The sequence below is a fragment of the Rhinopithecus bieti genome, unplaced genomic scaffold (assembly GCF_001698545.2).
Source record: "Rhinopithecus bieti isolate Rb0 unplaced genomic scaffold, ASM169854v2 scaffold_65, whole genome shotgun sequence".
Taxonomy (NCBI): Eukaryota; Metazoa; Chordata; class Mammalia; order Primates; family Cercopithecidae; genus Rhinopithecus; species Rhinopithecus bieti.
Window position 1 is genome coordinate 5,027,794 of NW_016803344.1, and position 14,159 is coordinate 5,041,952.

At 48.2% G+C, this 14,159-nt stretch overlaps 1 protein-coding gene and 1 pseudogene across 1 annotated transcript in view; one reads left to right on the forward strand and one right to left on the reverse strand.

Moving 5' to 3' along the window:
- ZNF341 (zinc finger protein 341) overlaps positions 1–14,159 on the forward strand; it is a 61,114-nt gene that overhangs the window by 17,125 nt on the left and 29,830 nt on the right. The window contains exons 4-9 of the mRNA XM_017877415.1: positions 459–608; positions 3,828–4,079; positions 7,846–8,041; positions 9,409–9,499; positions 11,847–12,050; positions 13,713–13,737. Of these exons, the coding sequence (XP_017732904.1) occupies positions 459–608; positions 3,828–4,079; positions 7,846–8,041; positions 9,409–9,499; positions 11,847–12,050; positions 13,713–13,737 (918 nt within the window). The remainder of the gene's footprint in view (positions 1–458; positions 609–3,827; positions 4,080–7,845; positions 8,042–9,408; positions 9,500–11,846; positions 12,051–13,712; positions 13,738–14,159) is intronic.
- Positions 2,798–3,675, reverse strand: LOC108532993 (60S ribosomal protein L31 pseudogene; annotated as a pseudogene).

A 14,159-nucleotide genomic window follows, 5' to 3' on the forward strand; every position in this document is an offset into this window, starting at 1 on the left:
GCTAATTTTTGTATTTTTCTTGTAGAGACAGCGTTTCACCATGTTGCCCAGGCTGATCTTGAACTCCTGGGTTCAAGTGATTCACCTGCCTCAGCCTCCCAAAATGGGTTCAAATGATTCAGTTGCCTCAGCCTCCCAAAATGCTGGGATTACAGTTGTGAGCCACCATGCCCAGCCTTATCCTCCTCATTCGGTAGATGATTAAATGGAGGTACAGAGAGGTAGAGTGACTTGCCCAGGGTCACACAGCAGGGAGCAGCAGAGGTAGAAATGGAATCCAGGTCTGTGGGATTCCAGAACTGGGATCTTTTGTGCCATACTTTCGGCTTACTTACAGAGCCTCAGACATGTCCACACATGCACACACGCACACCTGCGCACACACACACTCTGTCTCTCTCTCTCTCTCTCTCTCTCTCTGTTTCTGTCTCACTCATTCTGTCTCTCCCACTGTCCAGATCTCCACATACATCACAGTGCCCCCGTCCCCACTGATCCAGACCCTGGTGCAGGGGAACATCTTGGTGAGCGATGATGTGCTCATGTCTGCCATGTCAGCCTTCACATCCCTGGACCAGCCCATGCCCCAGGGCCCCCCACCTGTGCAGGTAAGAAGGTGTGAGCTTCTCACAGGGTCTTGATTCCAGACCTGTACGTTAACTCCTGCAGATTAAGAATCTTGTAGAATAAAGGGGGCCTGGCTCCAGCTCTCCCTGATGCTGAGGGAGGCTATCAGCTTCCCCTTGTTCAGCTCTGCTATAGGTGGGAAGCTGCTACATCTAGGTGGGGACCCAGAACATGTGGGGCTTTGTCAATACAGTGCAGCTATTTTGACTTTTTTTTTTTTTTTTTTTTTTTGAGGCGGAGTCTCGCTCTGTCGCCCCCAGGCTGAAGTTGCAGTGGCGATCTCAGCTCATGCAAGCTCCGCCTCCCAGGTTTACGCCATTCTCCTGCCTCAGCCTCCCGAGTAGCTGGGCAGTACAGGCGCCTTGGCCACCTCGCCCGGCTACGTTTTTCTGTATTTTTGTAGAGACGGGGTCTCTCACTGTGTTAGCCAGGATAGTCTCGAGATTCCTGGACCTCGGTGATCGCCCGTGCTTCCGGCCTCCCACAAGTGCTGGGATTACAGGCTTGAGCCAACCGCGCCCGGCCTTTTTTTTTTTTGAGATGGGAATCTTACTGTGTTTCCCAGGCTGGAGTGCAGTGGTGCTATCTTGGCTCACTGCGCAACCTCTGCCTCTTGGGTTCAAGTGATTCTCTGCCTCTAGTCTCCTGAGTACCTGGGATTACAGGCATGTGCCCACCACTTCAGCCAGCTGGGTGTTTTTTTTTTTTTGTATCTTTTCAGTAGAGCACAGGTTTTTCTCCATGGTTGTCCTGGCTGGCACGAACTCCCGACCTCAGGGGACCTTACCTTGGCCTCCCAAAATGCTGGGATTACAAGCGTGAGCTGAGCCACTGTGCCCAGCCAATTTTTGTATTTTTAGTAGAGTCAGGGTTTCACTATGTTGGCCAGGCTGGTCTCAAACTCCTGACCTCAGGTGATCCTCCCACCTTGGTCTCCCGAAGTGCTGGGATTACAGGCGTGAGCCACTGCCCCAGCCTGAGTTTTGTTTTTGTTTTTTTTTTTTTTTTTTTTTTTTTGAGACAGAGTCTTGCTCTGTTGCCCAGACTGGAGTGAAGTGGTATGATCTTGGCTCCCTGCAACTTCTGCCTCCCAGGTTCAAGCGATTCTCCTACCTCAGCCTCCTGAGTAGCTGGGATTACAGGTATGCGCCACCACACCCAGCTGATTTTTGTATTTTTAGTAGAGATGGGGTTTCACTGTGTTGGTCAGGCTGGTCTCAAACTCATGACCGCAGGTGATCTGCCTGTCTTGGCCTCCCAAAGTGCTGGGATTACAGGCGTGAGCCACCGTGCCTGGCCTAAAAAAAATTTTTTTTTAGAGACAGAGTCTCACTGTTGCCAGGCTGGTCTTGAACTCCTGGGCTCAGGCGATCCTCCTCCCTCTGCCTCCCAAAGTGCTGGGATTACAGGTGTGAGCCACTGCACCCAGCAGTACCATCATTTTAACAACTGCAAAGGATTCCACCGTATGGATAGGCCATCTTCTGTTTAGCCAAGTTTCTATGTATAGACATGTAGGTCATTGTTGTTTTTTGCTGTTATAAAAATGGCTGGAGTCACCATCCATGTACAGAAGTCTTTGCCCATCTGCTTGGTTTTTTTTTGTAGCATAAATTTCTAGAAGTTACTGGTTGCGTTTCACGACTACCCATACATTCATGATTCTCTCGAAAGACTCACGGGACTCAGAGGTGGTTGTACTCATGGCTGTGGTTTATTACAGCAAAGGAACACACAGCAAGATCAGCAAGGGAAAAAGACACTTTGGAATCTGGAGGAATCCAGAGTTCTCTGTCTTGGGAGGAGGGGAGAGGTTGCACAGAGCACAGTTCTTCCTGCAGCAGTGAAGTCTAGAAACATGTGTGCCGGGTTTCTACACAGGGAGACACACTTAAGACTCCAAAGCCAGGGTTTTTTTTTTTTTTTTTTCTTTTTTCTGAGACAGGGTCTCATTTCAACTGCCCTGGCTGGAGTGCAGTGGTGCGATTTCGGCTCACTGCGACCTCCGCCTCCCTGGGCTCAGGTGATTCTCCCACCTCAGCCTCCCAAGTAGCTGGGACTACAGGTGTGCACCACTATGCCTGGCTAATGTTTTTGTATTTTCAGTAGAGATGGGGTTTCGCCACGTTGCCCAGGCTGTCTCGAATTCCTGGACTCCACCTGCCTCGGCCTCCCAAAGTGCTGAGATTACAGGTGTGAGCCACTGCGCCAAGCCCAAGGCCAGGGTTTCTGTTAGGGATTGGTCATGTAGGTGACCAGCCACCATGACCAAAATTCCAGACTCCCAGAAGAGAAGGAAGTGTTCACCATGAATCACATATTTTGTCTAAACAGTCTACGTAAGCTGGTACCATAGAACAGTGCCCCAGGTGGCAAAACAAGCCTTGTCAACAAAGGAGATGTCCCACAAGCCAGGTTCTCAGGTCCCAGTCACGAGCTAGTGCTGCAAGCAAGCCCTTTTTTATTTTTATTTTTTGCAATTTTATCACTTTATTTGAGGTATTTGACGATCAGCGATTAGTTCTCTTCCACTTTGACTGTAGATTTTTGAAAGTGGTAACAGGTACATAGGTAACCAAAGTATAGAGCTTATTTGGTGAATCTTCATCCTCATTACGTTTTCTGGACAACCGCACACGGATCCAGTATGGGACATTCCTTATTCCTTTGGCTCAGACAGCTTTGTTGAGCGTGGTATCAATGCACACATCTGGAGTTCCCATCTCCTTTATGGCAAATTTCCGAATCTCTTTGAGTGCCTGAGGGGCACGCTTCTTGAAGCCCACTCCATGGATGCGCTTGCCAATGTTTTTGGTGTATTCTTGGGTCACCACCTCGTTGATGGCAGAATGGCCCTTTTTCTTCTCGCCACCCTTCTTTGTGGGAGCTGTTCTGCCAGGTCCAAGTTGGAAAGGGAAGCCCTTCTTAAGATAGCAACATTAGGCTGCTATATTAACTCTTTTGTGTATCAGTGAGGTCATTTTTGCCAACTTTCATAGGGAAAAGGGATAGCAGCACCAAGCTGAGGCTTCCTTTGAATTCTCCCATGACTTTGTTTCCCCAACCTCTCTTAGCCCCTCCCCTGAGCTGCCTGGTGAGTAGCTGTTCTTTCCACCTGGCTGGCTAAAGCAAATGTCCTTCCTTCCCAATAAGACAACTAGTATCAAGAGGCTGTAACACTTTTTCTTTTCTGATTTCAGAGCAGCCTGAACATGCATTCCGTGCCCAGCTACCTCACTCAGCCTCCACCCCCTCCTCCACCTCCTCCACCACTGCCCCCACCACCACCACCTCAGCCCCCGCCACCTCCACCCCAGAGCCTGGGCCCCCCCGGGCGTCCCAACCCTGGTGGGAGCGGTGTGGTGGAGGTGTACAGTGCTGCTGCGCCCCTGGCTGGGAGTGGAACAGTGGAGATCCAGGCGCTGGGGATGCAGCCCTACCCACCCCTGGAGGTGAGCAGAGGGGGCAGGGTGGAAGAGGACACTGGTCATGGACATCATGGCCAACCTGGACCCATCCTGAGCACCAGCTGTGTGCCAGGCACTGTGCTGGGGATACCATGAAAACTAGATCCAGTCCCGGCCACATCACGGGGGAGAAGGACTTTAATCAAAGCATCACACCCACAGATGTAAGACGCAAGCCATGAGAAGGTGGAATGGAGTGCAGGTTGTAGCAGAAATATAAGCTGCTTGTAGGTAATGCTCAGAACAGTCAGAGAATGCCTACCTTTTCGGGCAAAAAATGAAAAAAGATTCAAAATAATTATCTGCCTAAGTGTCTCTTACAGTTTTTAATAAGCTAGGTGTATCAGTTAGCTATTGCTGGGTAAGAAATATCCATCAGGCATCAGTGGCATATAGCAAAAGTGTTTATTGTTCACGTGTTTGCAGTGGTCAGCTAGACAACTGCGGGTCTTGGCTGGGCTCACTCATATGTCTGAAGGTTGGCTGGCTGTCAGCTGCTCTAGGATGGCCTGGGCTGGGACAAGTGGCGTGACTCAGCTCTGTTCTGTGTGACTCTCATCCTTCACTAGGTTCTCATGGCCATGGTGGAGGTGCAAAAATGCAGGCAGAAATGCCCAAGGCCTTTTGAGGTTTAGGCTTGTAAGTAACACAGAATCACGTCTACTGGCCAAAGCAGATCACAAGGCCAGCTTAGATAGTGCAGGTAGGGAAATAGATGCCACCTCTTGATGGGAGGAGCTGCAAAGTCACACTGCAAAGGCATGGGTACGGGGAGGGGTGAAGAACTGGGGCCATAATACAATCAATGTACCATAGTAATTCCCTGCAGATGAGCTCTAAGCTACAGGCTATCTACTCGAAATGCACTGAGTTCACAGAACCTTCCAAGACACCAGTGCTGGAGGGTATGGTTATGACAGAAACAATCCACTGCACTAGAAATCACACTAACTCAGACTTACCATAGAATCCAGCCAGGACATCCCCTGTCAGGTAGTCTCTGAATAAAGAGAGCCCAGACCAGTGGGAAGATCCTACCACAAGGCAGTCATGTGATTTCTGAGGGGCTGCAAGGGGATTTGCCCTCTCCTGGGAGAATAGAGCAAGCTTCTCTAGGGAATTTATTGCGTTGAGAAAAAGTTAAGTTAGCGGGATGCTGAGATAATGCTGGTGGCTTGTGGTAGTCAGAGGGGACCAGCCCAGAGAGGACCAGCACAGTGGGAGCTGCTGCTGTTGATTTTCCATATAGATGAGGGTGATATTTGAGGGCAGGGCCTGAGTCTTATTAGACTTTGCATCCTTAGCACCTAGCAGAGCACTCCTAGAGTAGATACCTTACACTGGACTGTCTGACCTCAGTTTGCACTCCTCTAAAATGGGAACGCTCCCTGAAGAGCTGTTGAGGATAATAAGAGCCTATGCCAGTGGCAGTCACATTAATTACTCAGTAATGCCTTGAGTGATGGCTGAATTTATTCACGTGACAAGTATTTATTTATTTATTTGAGACAGAGTCTCACTCTGTCGCCCAGGCTGGAGTGCAGTGGTGCGATCTTGGCTCACTGCAGCCTCCACCTCTCAGATTCAAGTGATTCTCGTACCTCAGCCTCCCAAGTAGCTGGTATTACAGGCCTGAGCTACCACACCCAGCTAAATTTTTTTGTATTTTTAGTAGAAATGGGTTTTGCCATGATGACCAGGCTGGTCTCGAACTCCTGGCCTCAGGTGATCTTCCTGCCTCAGCCTCCCAAAGTGTTGGGATTACAGGTGTGAGCCACCGCACCTGGCCCAACAAGTATTTGAGTGCTATATTGGTCAGGGTTTGGTCAGGAAAATAGAAACCAGGCAAGGTATTTCTGCAGAGGGTTTTTTTTTTTTTTTTTTTTTAAATTAGAGATGGGGGTCTCACTTTAGCCCAGGTTGGTCTCCATCTCCTGGCCTCAAGTGATCCTCTCACCTCAGCCTCCCAGAGTGCTGGGATTACAAGCATGAGCCACCACACCCAGCCAGATTTTATAATAATTATTATTATTATTTTACCTTTTTTTCAGCTTTGATTTTATTACTCCAACTGTAGCTTTCTATTTATTTGTATTTGTTTGAAATATTTTTTCAACTTTGGGTATTTTGCTGAGTTGAGTTCTTTTTTTTTTTTTTTTTGATACAGAGTCTTACTCTGTCATCCAGGCTGGAGTGCAGTGGTGTGATCACGGCTCACCACAGTCTCAATCTCCCAGGCTCAGTTGATTCTCCCATTTCAGCCTCCTAAGTAACTGGGACTACAGGCATGCGCCACCATGCCCATCTAATTTTTTAAATGTTTTGTGGAGATCAGCTCTCCCTATGTTGCCCAGGCTAGTCTCAAGCTCTTGTGCTCAAGTGATCCTCCTTCCTTGGCCTCCCCAAGTGCTGGAATTGCAGGCATGAGCCATCGTGCCTGACCAGAAATCTTGGATAGGACACCTCAGGAAGACCAATGAATGATGAATAGGCCAGGCACAGTGGCTCACGCCTGTAATCCCTGCACTTTGGGAGCCCGAGGTGGGTGGATCACTTAAGCTCAGGAGTTTGAGACCAGCTTGGGCAACATGGTGAAATCTCGTCTCTACAAAATACATAAAAATTAGCTGGGCGTGATGGTGTGTGCCTGTTCTCCCAGCTATTTAGTGGGGTGAGGCAGGATGGTTGCTTGAGCCTGGAGGTCAAGGCTGCAGTGAGCCGAGATATCACATCATTGTATTCCAGCCTGGGCAACAGAGTAAGAAAAAAAAAAAAGGCTGAATAAATGAATTCTTTACAATGTCCCAGTATGGGGATGTAAGCTTAGTGTTAACTAAATCTGAATGCCCCGGAATTCATTTGGTAATTTCTTGTGGTTTCAGTTCTCAGTGAAGGGAAGCCTGCTACTGTGGCATTGGGTAGTCTCAGTCAGGAATTGGAGCAGCTGGGGGAACACAGACCCCTCTGACTTCCTGGTTCTCTTTTTTTTTTGAGACAGAGTCTCACTCCATCGCCCAGGCTGGAGTGCAGTGGCGCGATCTTGGCCCACCGCAACCTCCGCCTCCCAGGCTCAAGGGATTCTCCTGCCTTAGCCTCCTGAGTAGCTGGGATTACAGGCACACAACACCATGCCTGGCTAATTTTTGTATTTTTAGTAGAGACGGGGTCTCACCATGTTGGCCAGGCTGGTCTCAAACTCCTGACCTCAGGTGATCTGCCCACCTTGGTCTCCCAAAGTGCTGGGATTACAGGTGTGAGTCACCGTGCCCAGCCACCTAGTTCTCTTGTGCTAGGAAAGTACCACTGATAAGAATAGGCATGGCAATAATAACAGCTAATGTGTATTGCATGCTCACTCTGTGCCAGTCACTGTTCTAAGCCCTTTATGTGTTGCTTCATTTAATCTTCACAGTAACCGCGTGAGAGGGGTACTATGATGAGTCCCATTTTACAGATGTGGAAACTGAGACAGAGAAATTAAAAAGATGCCTAAGGTCACTTAGGTGCTAAGTGGAAGAGTCAAGATTTGAACCCAGGCAGCCTGGCTCCATAGCTGTTCTGGCCTCCTGGCTTCATGAAGTTCTAAGGGGGCTTGGGAGTGACTTGGGTGACCGGGCCAGGTGGAGGGGCTGTGATGGTGATGTAGGGGAGAGTGGCTGAGGTCAGCCAGGGAGGCAGGGAGAGTGTCCCTGGCTGGGAGCTCTTCCCCTCCCCTGGCAGGGCTTTTTCCTTGACTGTGTTGTCCTTCTAGGTGCCAAACCAGTGTGTGGAAGCTCCAGTATACCCCACCCCCGCAGTGTACAGCCCTGGCAAACAGGGATTCAAACCCAAAGGACCAAACCCCGCTGCCCCCATGACCACCGCCACCAGGGGCACGGTGGCCACCTTTGATTCTCCATCAACACTGAAGACCCGACGGGCTAAAGGTGCCAGGGGACTCCCGGAAGGTGGGCCTCCAGCCTGCCATGGGCATCTTTCCTCAGCATTGGTCAATCCACAAGCTGCTTGGTTCTGGTCTTCCCTTTTATGGTAGTTCAACTTTGGTTGCATGTAATAGAAAATTCAAAACAGCAATGACTTCAAAATGATAGAATTTTGTTTATCTCCTGTGTGAGTCAAGGCCAGAAGCCAGACAATCTGGGGATCATGTGACTGCATGGGCACCAGGCACCCTCATTTCTTCTGTCTTTCTGTTTCCACCACCTCCAAACATGGTATCAGTTATCCTGGTGCCTCATTGTCCACGATAGCTGCTGGAGCTCCGGTCATCACTTTAATATTCCAGGCAGTAAGAAGAAGGGAAAGGGAAGGATAAAAGGGGCTTCTCCCAGCTTCTAGAAGTTCTGTTTGATATTTTTGCTCATATCTCATTTCTGAAAACTTAGTCACATGGCCATACCTAGCTGCAAGAGAAACTGGGAAGTGTCTCTTTTGGCTGGGGACATTCATACTCCTATTATGGGATTTGTGAGGAGTGAAGGAGGGAGTGGATATTAGGCAAGCAGTAGTATCTGCCATCCTAATGCAGATGCTAAGTATGGGGTGGGAGGTGGTGTCAGAGCAGGCAGCAGATGGAAAGGATAGAAATTGAGAATTTTTCAGCGGCTTTCCAGTCAACTACTCCTTCCCTTCCTTCCTTCCGCAATGATGTATTGAGCATCTTTGTGCCAGGCCCTGTGTCAGGCACTGGAATGTAGTCTCTCTTGGTCTGTGATTCCTTCTGTCTTCAGTTTCATGGAAGAGACAGGGAATAAATAAATAAATATTTCTGGGTTGCTCCAGGAAGGAGGTTAATGGGTCTAATGATTGAGAACAACTAGGGAGAGGCTGGAAAATGCTTCTAACTATTCACGTGGGAAGGAGAAGGAAGCAGCCTTGTGGGTATCTGTGGGACAGGCATTCTAGGCAAGGGGGAACAGCAGGTGCAAAGGCCCAGAGGCAGGAACGTGCTTGAGGTCTTTTAAGGTTAGCAAGATTAGCTGGGAGTTCACTGCAGCTGGATGGACAGAATGATGAGGTTGTCAGGAGTGAGGGGATGCAGAGCGCTGTGGGCCATGGCAAAGAGGGTAGATTTGATTGTAGGGCAGAGGGGAGCCTTTGAAGAATTTGTCTTGCTTTCCCAGCTGGAGCATATCCTAGGCTTTCCTCCCCAGGCCCTGTGAAGCTCTCCTATGTCTCCTCCCTGGCCTGTGCATGGGCGTAGACTTCCTCGGGGTGTGCATTGTCCGGCTCAGGTACAGTAGCCGGAGGCTGCTCTTTGCGCCCTGAGCTGCACCCCCAGCCTCATTGTCCCCTCCTTCCACTTGTCTTTCAGCTGCAGGGAAGCCAAAGGCTCAGAAACTCAAGTGCTCATACTGTGACAAGTCATTCACCAAAAACTTTGACCTGCAGCAGCACATCCGAAGGTACACATGCATGGTGAGGCAGGTGGCTCCTGGGCAGGTATGGCTGGGACCATCTGCGCTGGAAGCGAGACTCCCTTCTCAGCCCCTAGCCTGTGGGGTGACCCAGGCCGCACTTGCGTGTTCAGGCTGTAGTCCAGGTTGGGTGGTTTTCCTCTTCTATCTCAGGAGCTGTGGGAGGGACCTGTGAAAGCTGTGTGACCTGCCCATAGAGACTGGGAAGGTCAGGGATGGGCCGTGTAGGGGAAGAAAAGCATTGAACCCAGAGGGGCTTCACAGATGTGTTAGGGCTGTCTTAGGCCTCCCCTCTGCAGAACAGACTGGCCTGCCAGGGCTACCATACTTTGCAAATAGGACTCTGTGGACTCTGTGCTCCCTCCAGACTAACCATGCGGGGATCCCTTCTGGGCCTTGGTTTTTCCGTCTGTGGAAGGGGAGGGTGGGCTTGTTCAGCGTTTCTCGCACAGTGAGATGCACTGGTACATGAGATGATTTTTTTTTTCTTTTTGAGACTGAGTTTTGCTCTTGTTGCCCAGGCCGGAATGCAATGGTGCGATCTCAGCTCACTGCAACCTCTGACTCCTGGGTTCATGTGATACCCCTGCCTCAGCCTCCCAAGTAGCTGGGATTACAGGCATGTGCCACCACACCTGGCTAATTTTGTATTTTTAGTAGAGATGGGGTTTCTCCATGTTGGTCAGCCTGGTCTCGAACTCCCAACCTCAGGTGATCTGCCCTCCTCGGCCTCTCAAAGTGCTGGAACTACAGGAGTGAGCCACCACGCCCGGCCGATGAGATGATTTTTGGTGGTTCATGAATATGGGGTTGAAAAGTTCTGAAAGATATAGTGGGAAAATTATTCCCTTTGCAATTTCAGTCCTTAGGGAGTCATAGAGAAAACCTCAATTTGGTATAATTTGGTCTTTAACACCTTTGGTATACATGCTCATCTCTTACAACAGAAGAAGAGAGAGAGAGAGGGAGAGAGAGAGAAACAGAGAGAGAGAGAACAAACCTCAGATTCCAGCCATGGCCGGCAACAGCTTCTATTTAGACAAGGGTTTTTCAGTCTTGGCACTACTGACATTGTGGATCTTGGATCACATCATTCTTTCCTGTAGGGAGCTGACCTGCACATCTTGGAATGTTCAGGAGCATCCCTGGCCTCTAACTATTAGATGCTAGTAGTACTGCAGCTACAGCTGTGACAATAAAAAATGGCAGATGTCCCCTGGAGGGCAAAACTGGCCTCAGTTGAGAACTGTTCTACACGAGTGCTGTCACTGTCCAAGAGAACTCTCTGTAGCTATAGAAATGCTCAAATTGGGCCAGGCACGGTGGCTCACCTGTAATCCCAGCACTTTGGGAATCTTGAGGTGGGTGGATCACTTCAGGTCAGGGGTTTGAGACCAGCCTGGCCAACATGATGAAACCCTGTCTCTACTAAAAATACAAAAATTAGTTGGGCATGGTGGCAGGTGCTTATAGACCCAGCTACTCCAGAGGCTGAGACAGGAGAATCCCTTGAACCAAGGAGGCGGAGGTTGCAGTGAGCCGAGATCGCGCCAGTGCACTCTAGCCTGGGTGACAGAGTGAGACTCTGTCTCAAAAAAAAAAAAAAAGAAAAAAAGAAATGCTCAAATTGGCACTGTCCAGTATGGTAGCTACTGACAATACATGGCTGTTGAGCTCTTGGAATGTGGCTAGTGAGACTGAGAAACTGAATTTTGTATTTTATTTTATTTTAATGATTTTAATTTTTTTTCTCTTTTTTGAGACAGGGCCTTGCTCTGTTGCCCAGGCTGGAATGCAGTGGTGTAATCTCAGCTCATTGCAGCCTCAACCTCCCAGGCTCAAGCTATCCTCCTACCTCAGCCTTCTGAGTAGCTGAGACCACAGGCTCGCACCACCACACCTAGCTAATTTTTGTATTTTTTGTAGAAACAGGGTTTCATCATGTTGCCTAGGCTGGTCTCAAACTCCTCAAGTGATCCACCTGCCTCAGCCTCCCAAAGTGCTGGGATTACAGGTGTGAACTACTGTGCCAGGCCAGAAGTCCTCATTTAAATGGGCTTGAACAATTAGGAAATGTTCTCTCACAGCATGAGATGGCCAGAGGAGGGCGGCTCCAGAGTTTGTTGATGAGCAGCTCAGTAATGTGACCCAGAACCCAGGGTCTTTCCATCTCTGGTCTGCCTGCCTTAGTGAGGGGGCTTGTCCCTGTGATGTCAGAATGGTGGCCAGCGGCATCTGGATATTCTTTCTGGGCCTTCCTGGTGGCTGTGAGCTCCTGGACTGAGGCCTCATCCCCGTTCCTGCAGGAGGGCACTGACAAGCTTGTCTTCCACAGCCACACCGGTGAGAAGCCCTTCCAGTGCATTGCGTGTGGCCGTGCCTTTGCCCAGAAGTCTAATGTTAAGAAACACATGCAGACCCACAAGGTGTGGCCTCCGGGACACAGTGGTGGCACCGTGTCTCGAAACTCTGTGACTGTACAGGTCATGGCCCTGAACCCCAGCAGGCAGGAGGACGAGGAAAACACAGGTGGGTGGAAGTAGGGAACGCTGTGCTCCCCACACCTCTCTTCTGCTGCTTCACAGGTTTTTTTGCTAGCTGTGTGACCTTGGGCAACCCCCATGACCTCTCTAGGCTTCAATCTACCTTTATCTATAAAATGTGGCATAAGATGAAAGGAAGGATGACAAACATACAACATGTGTGGCATTACTCTATACTGTATCCATGGCAGATATCACTATTCAATCACCTACCCATTTTTTGTTGAGCCTGGATCTCACCTCAGAATCCTTTTTTTTTTTTTAACTTATGAATTGTTTATTTCTGGAATTTTCCATTTAATATTTTCAGACCATGGTTGACTTAGGGTAATTGAAATCATGGAAAACAAAACTACAAATAAGGGGAGACTACTATAAAATAAAAATTTATGAGCCCATACTGTTAGAATGAATGAATAAATAAATAGGGGATAAAAGAAAGGCCTATTTTTCAAACTTGTGCTTTAAGTTCTGGGATACATGTACAGAACGTGCAGGTTGGTTACATGGGTATACGTGTGCCATGGTGGTTTGCTGCACCTATCAACTTGTCATCTAGGTTTTAGGCCCTGCATGCATTCGGTATTTGTCCTAATGCTCTCCCTTCCCTTGTCCCCCACCCCCCGACAGACCCCAGTGTGTGATGTTCCCCTCCCTGTGTCCATATGTTCTCATCGTTCAACTCCCACCTGTGAGTGAGCACATACGGTGTTTGGTTTTCTGTTCCTGTGTTAACTTGCTGAGAATGATGGTTTCCAGCTTCATCCATGTCCCTACAAAAGACATGAACTCATTTTTTTTTATGGCTGCATAGTATTCCGTGGTATGTATGTGCCACATTTAAAGAAAGCCCTTTCTTACAGTAAAATGTGAACTGATAAAAGTAGAAATAATGATTAAATTAGAAAATAACAATTTGACAGCCCCCATAGTAATACAGTCACATGCTATGTAAGGATGTTTCCATGAGTAACAGATGGCATATGTGACAGTGGTCCCATAAGATTGTAATAATGGGACTGGAAATGTCTGTCATCTAGTGGCATTGTTGCCCTTGTAAAATCATAGCACACTGCATTACCTTTTCTATGTTTAGCTATGTTTATTTTAAAAATTTTAGATTTAGGAGGTACATGTGCTTGTTTGTTACATGGGTATTAGATGTATAATGGTGGTGGCTGGGCTTCTAGTGTACCCATCACCCAAACACCAGACATTGTACCAACAGGTAGTTTTTCTTTTTTCTTTTTTTGAGATAGCGTCTCACTCTGCCACCTAGGCTGGAGTGTAGTGGTGCTATCTCAGCTCACTGCAACCTCTGCCTTCCAGGCTCAAGTGACCCTCCTGCCTTAGCCTCACGAGTAGCTGGGATTACAGGCACCCATTACCACACCTGGCTAATTTTGTATTTTTAGTAGAGACAGGGCTTCACCATGTTGGCCAAGCTGGTCTCGAACTCCTGACCTCAAGTGATCCTCCCACCTTGGCCTCCCAAAGTGCTGGGATTACAGACGTGAGCCACCATGCCTGGCCAACAAGTAGTTTTTCAACCCTTGCCTTCCCTCACCATCCCTGCTCAGAATTTGTTTTCTATGTTTTGCTCCATGCAGTCACTGTAGTTGATCAGAAGTTGAAAACTATTTGACCTCCATGGTTAGTTGGTCTCCAAAGCTTTTTATACATGTGAGATTCTCATCATTTGTCCCTGAGCTAATGTTCCTACCCCTGATACTGGTTTAGTTTCTTTCTTGCATGAGGACTGAGAACTTGACTAGGTTTAGAGCATTGCTGCCCAACAGAAATATAATATGAACAACATACGCAATTTAAAATGTTCAGCCGGGCATGGTGGCTCATGCCTGTAATCCCAGCAGTTTGGGAGGCTGAAGTGAGAGGATCTCTTGAGCTCAGGAGTTCAAGATCAGCCTGGGCAATATGGTAAAACCCCATCTCTATTTAAAAAAAAATTTATAAGTTCTGTCTTTAGTGGCAAAATAATCTTAAATAAATGAAATAAAATTTTCTAGTAGCTACATTAAAACAATTTTCTAAAAGATCAAATTAATTTTAATTATATATCTTATTTAACCATATATATTTATATA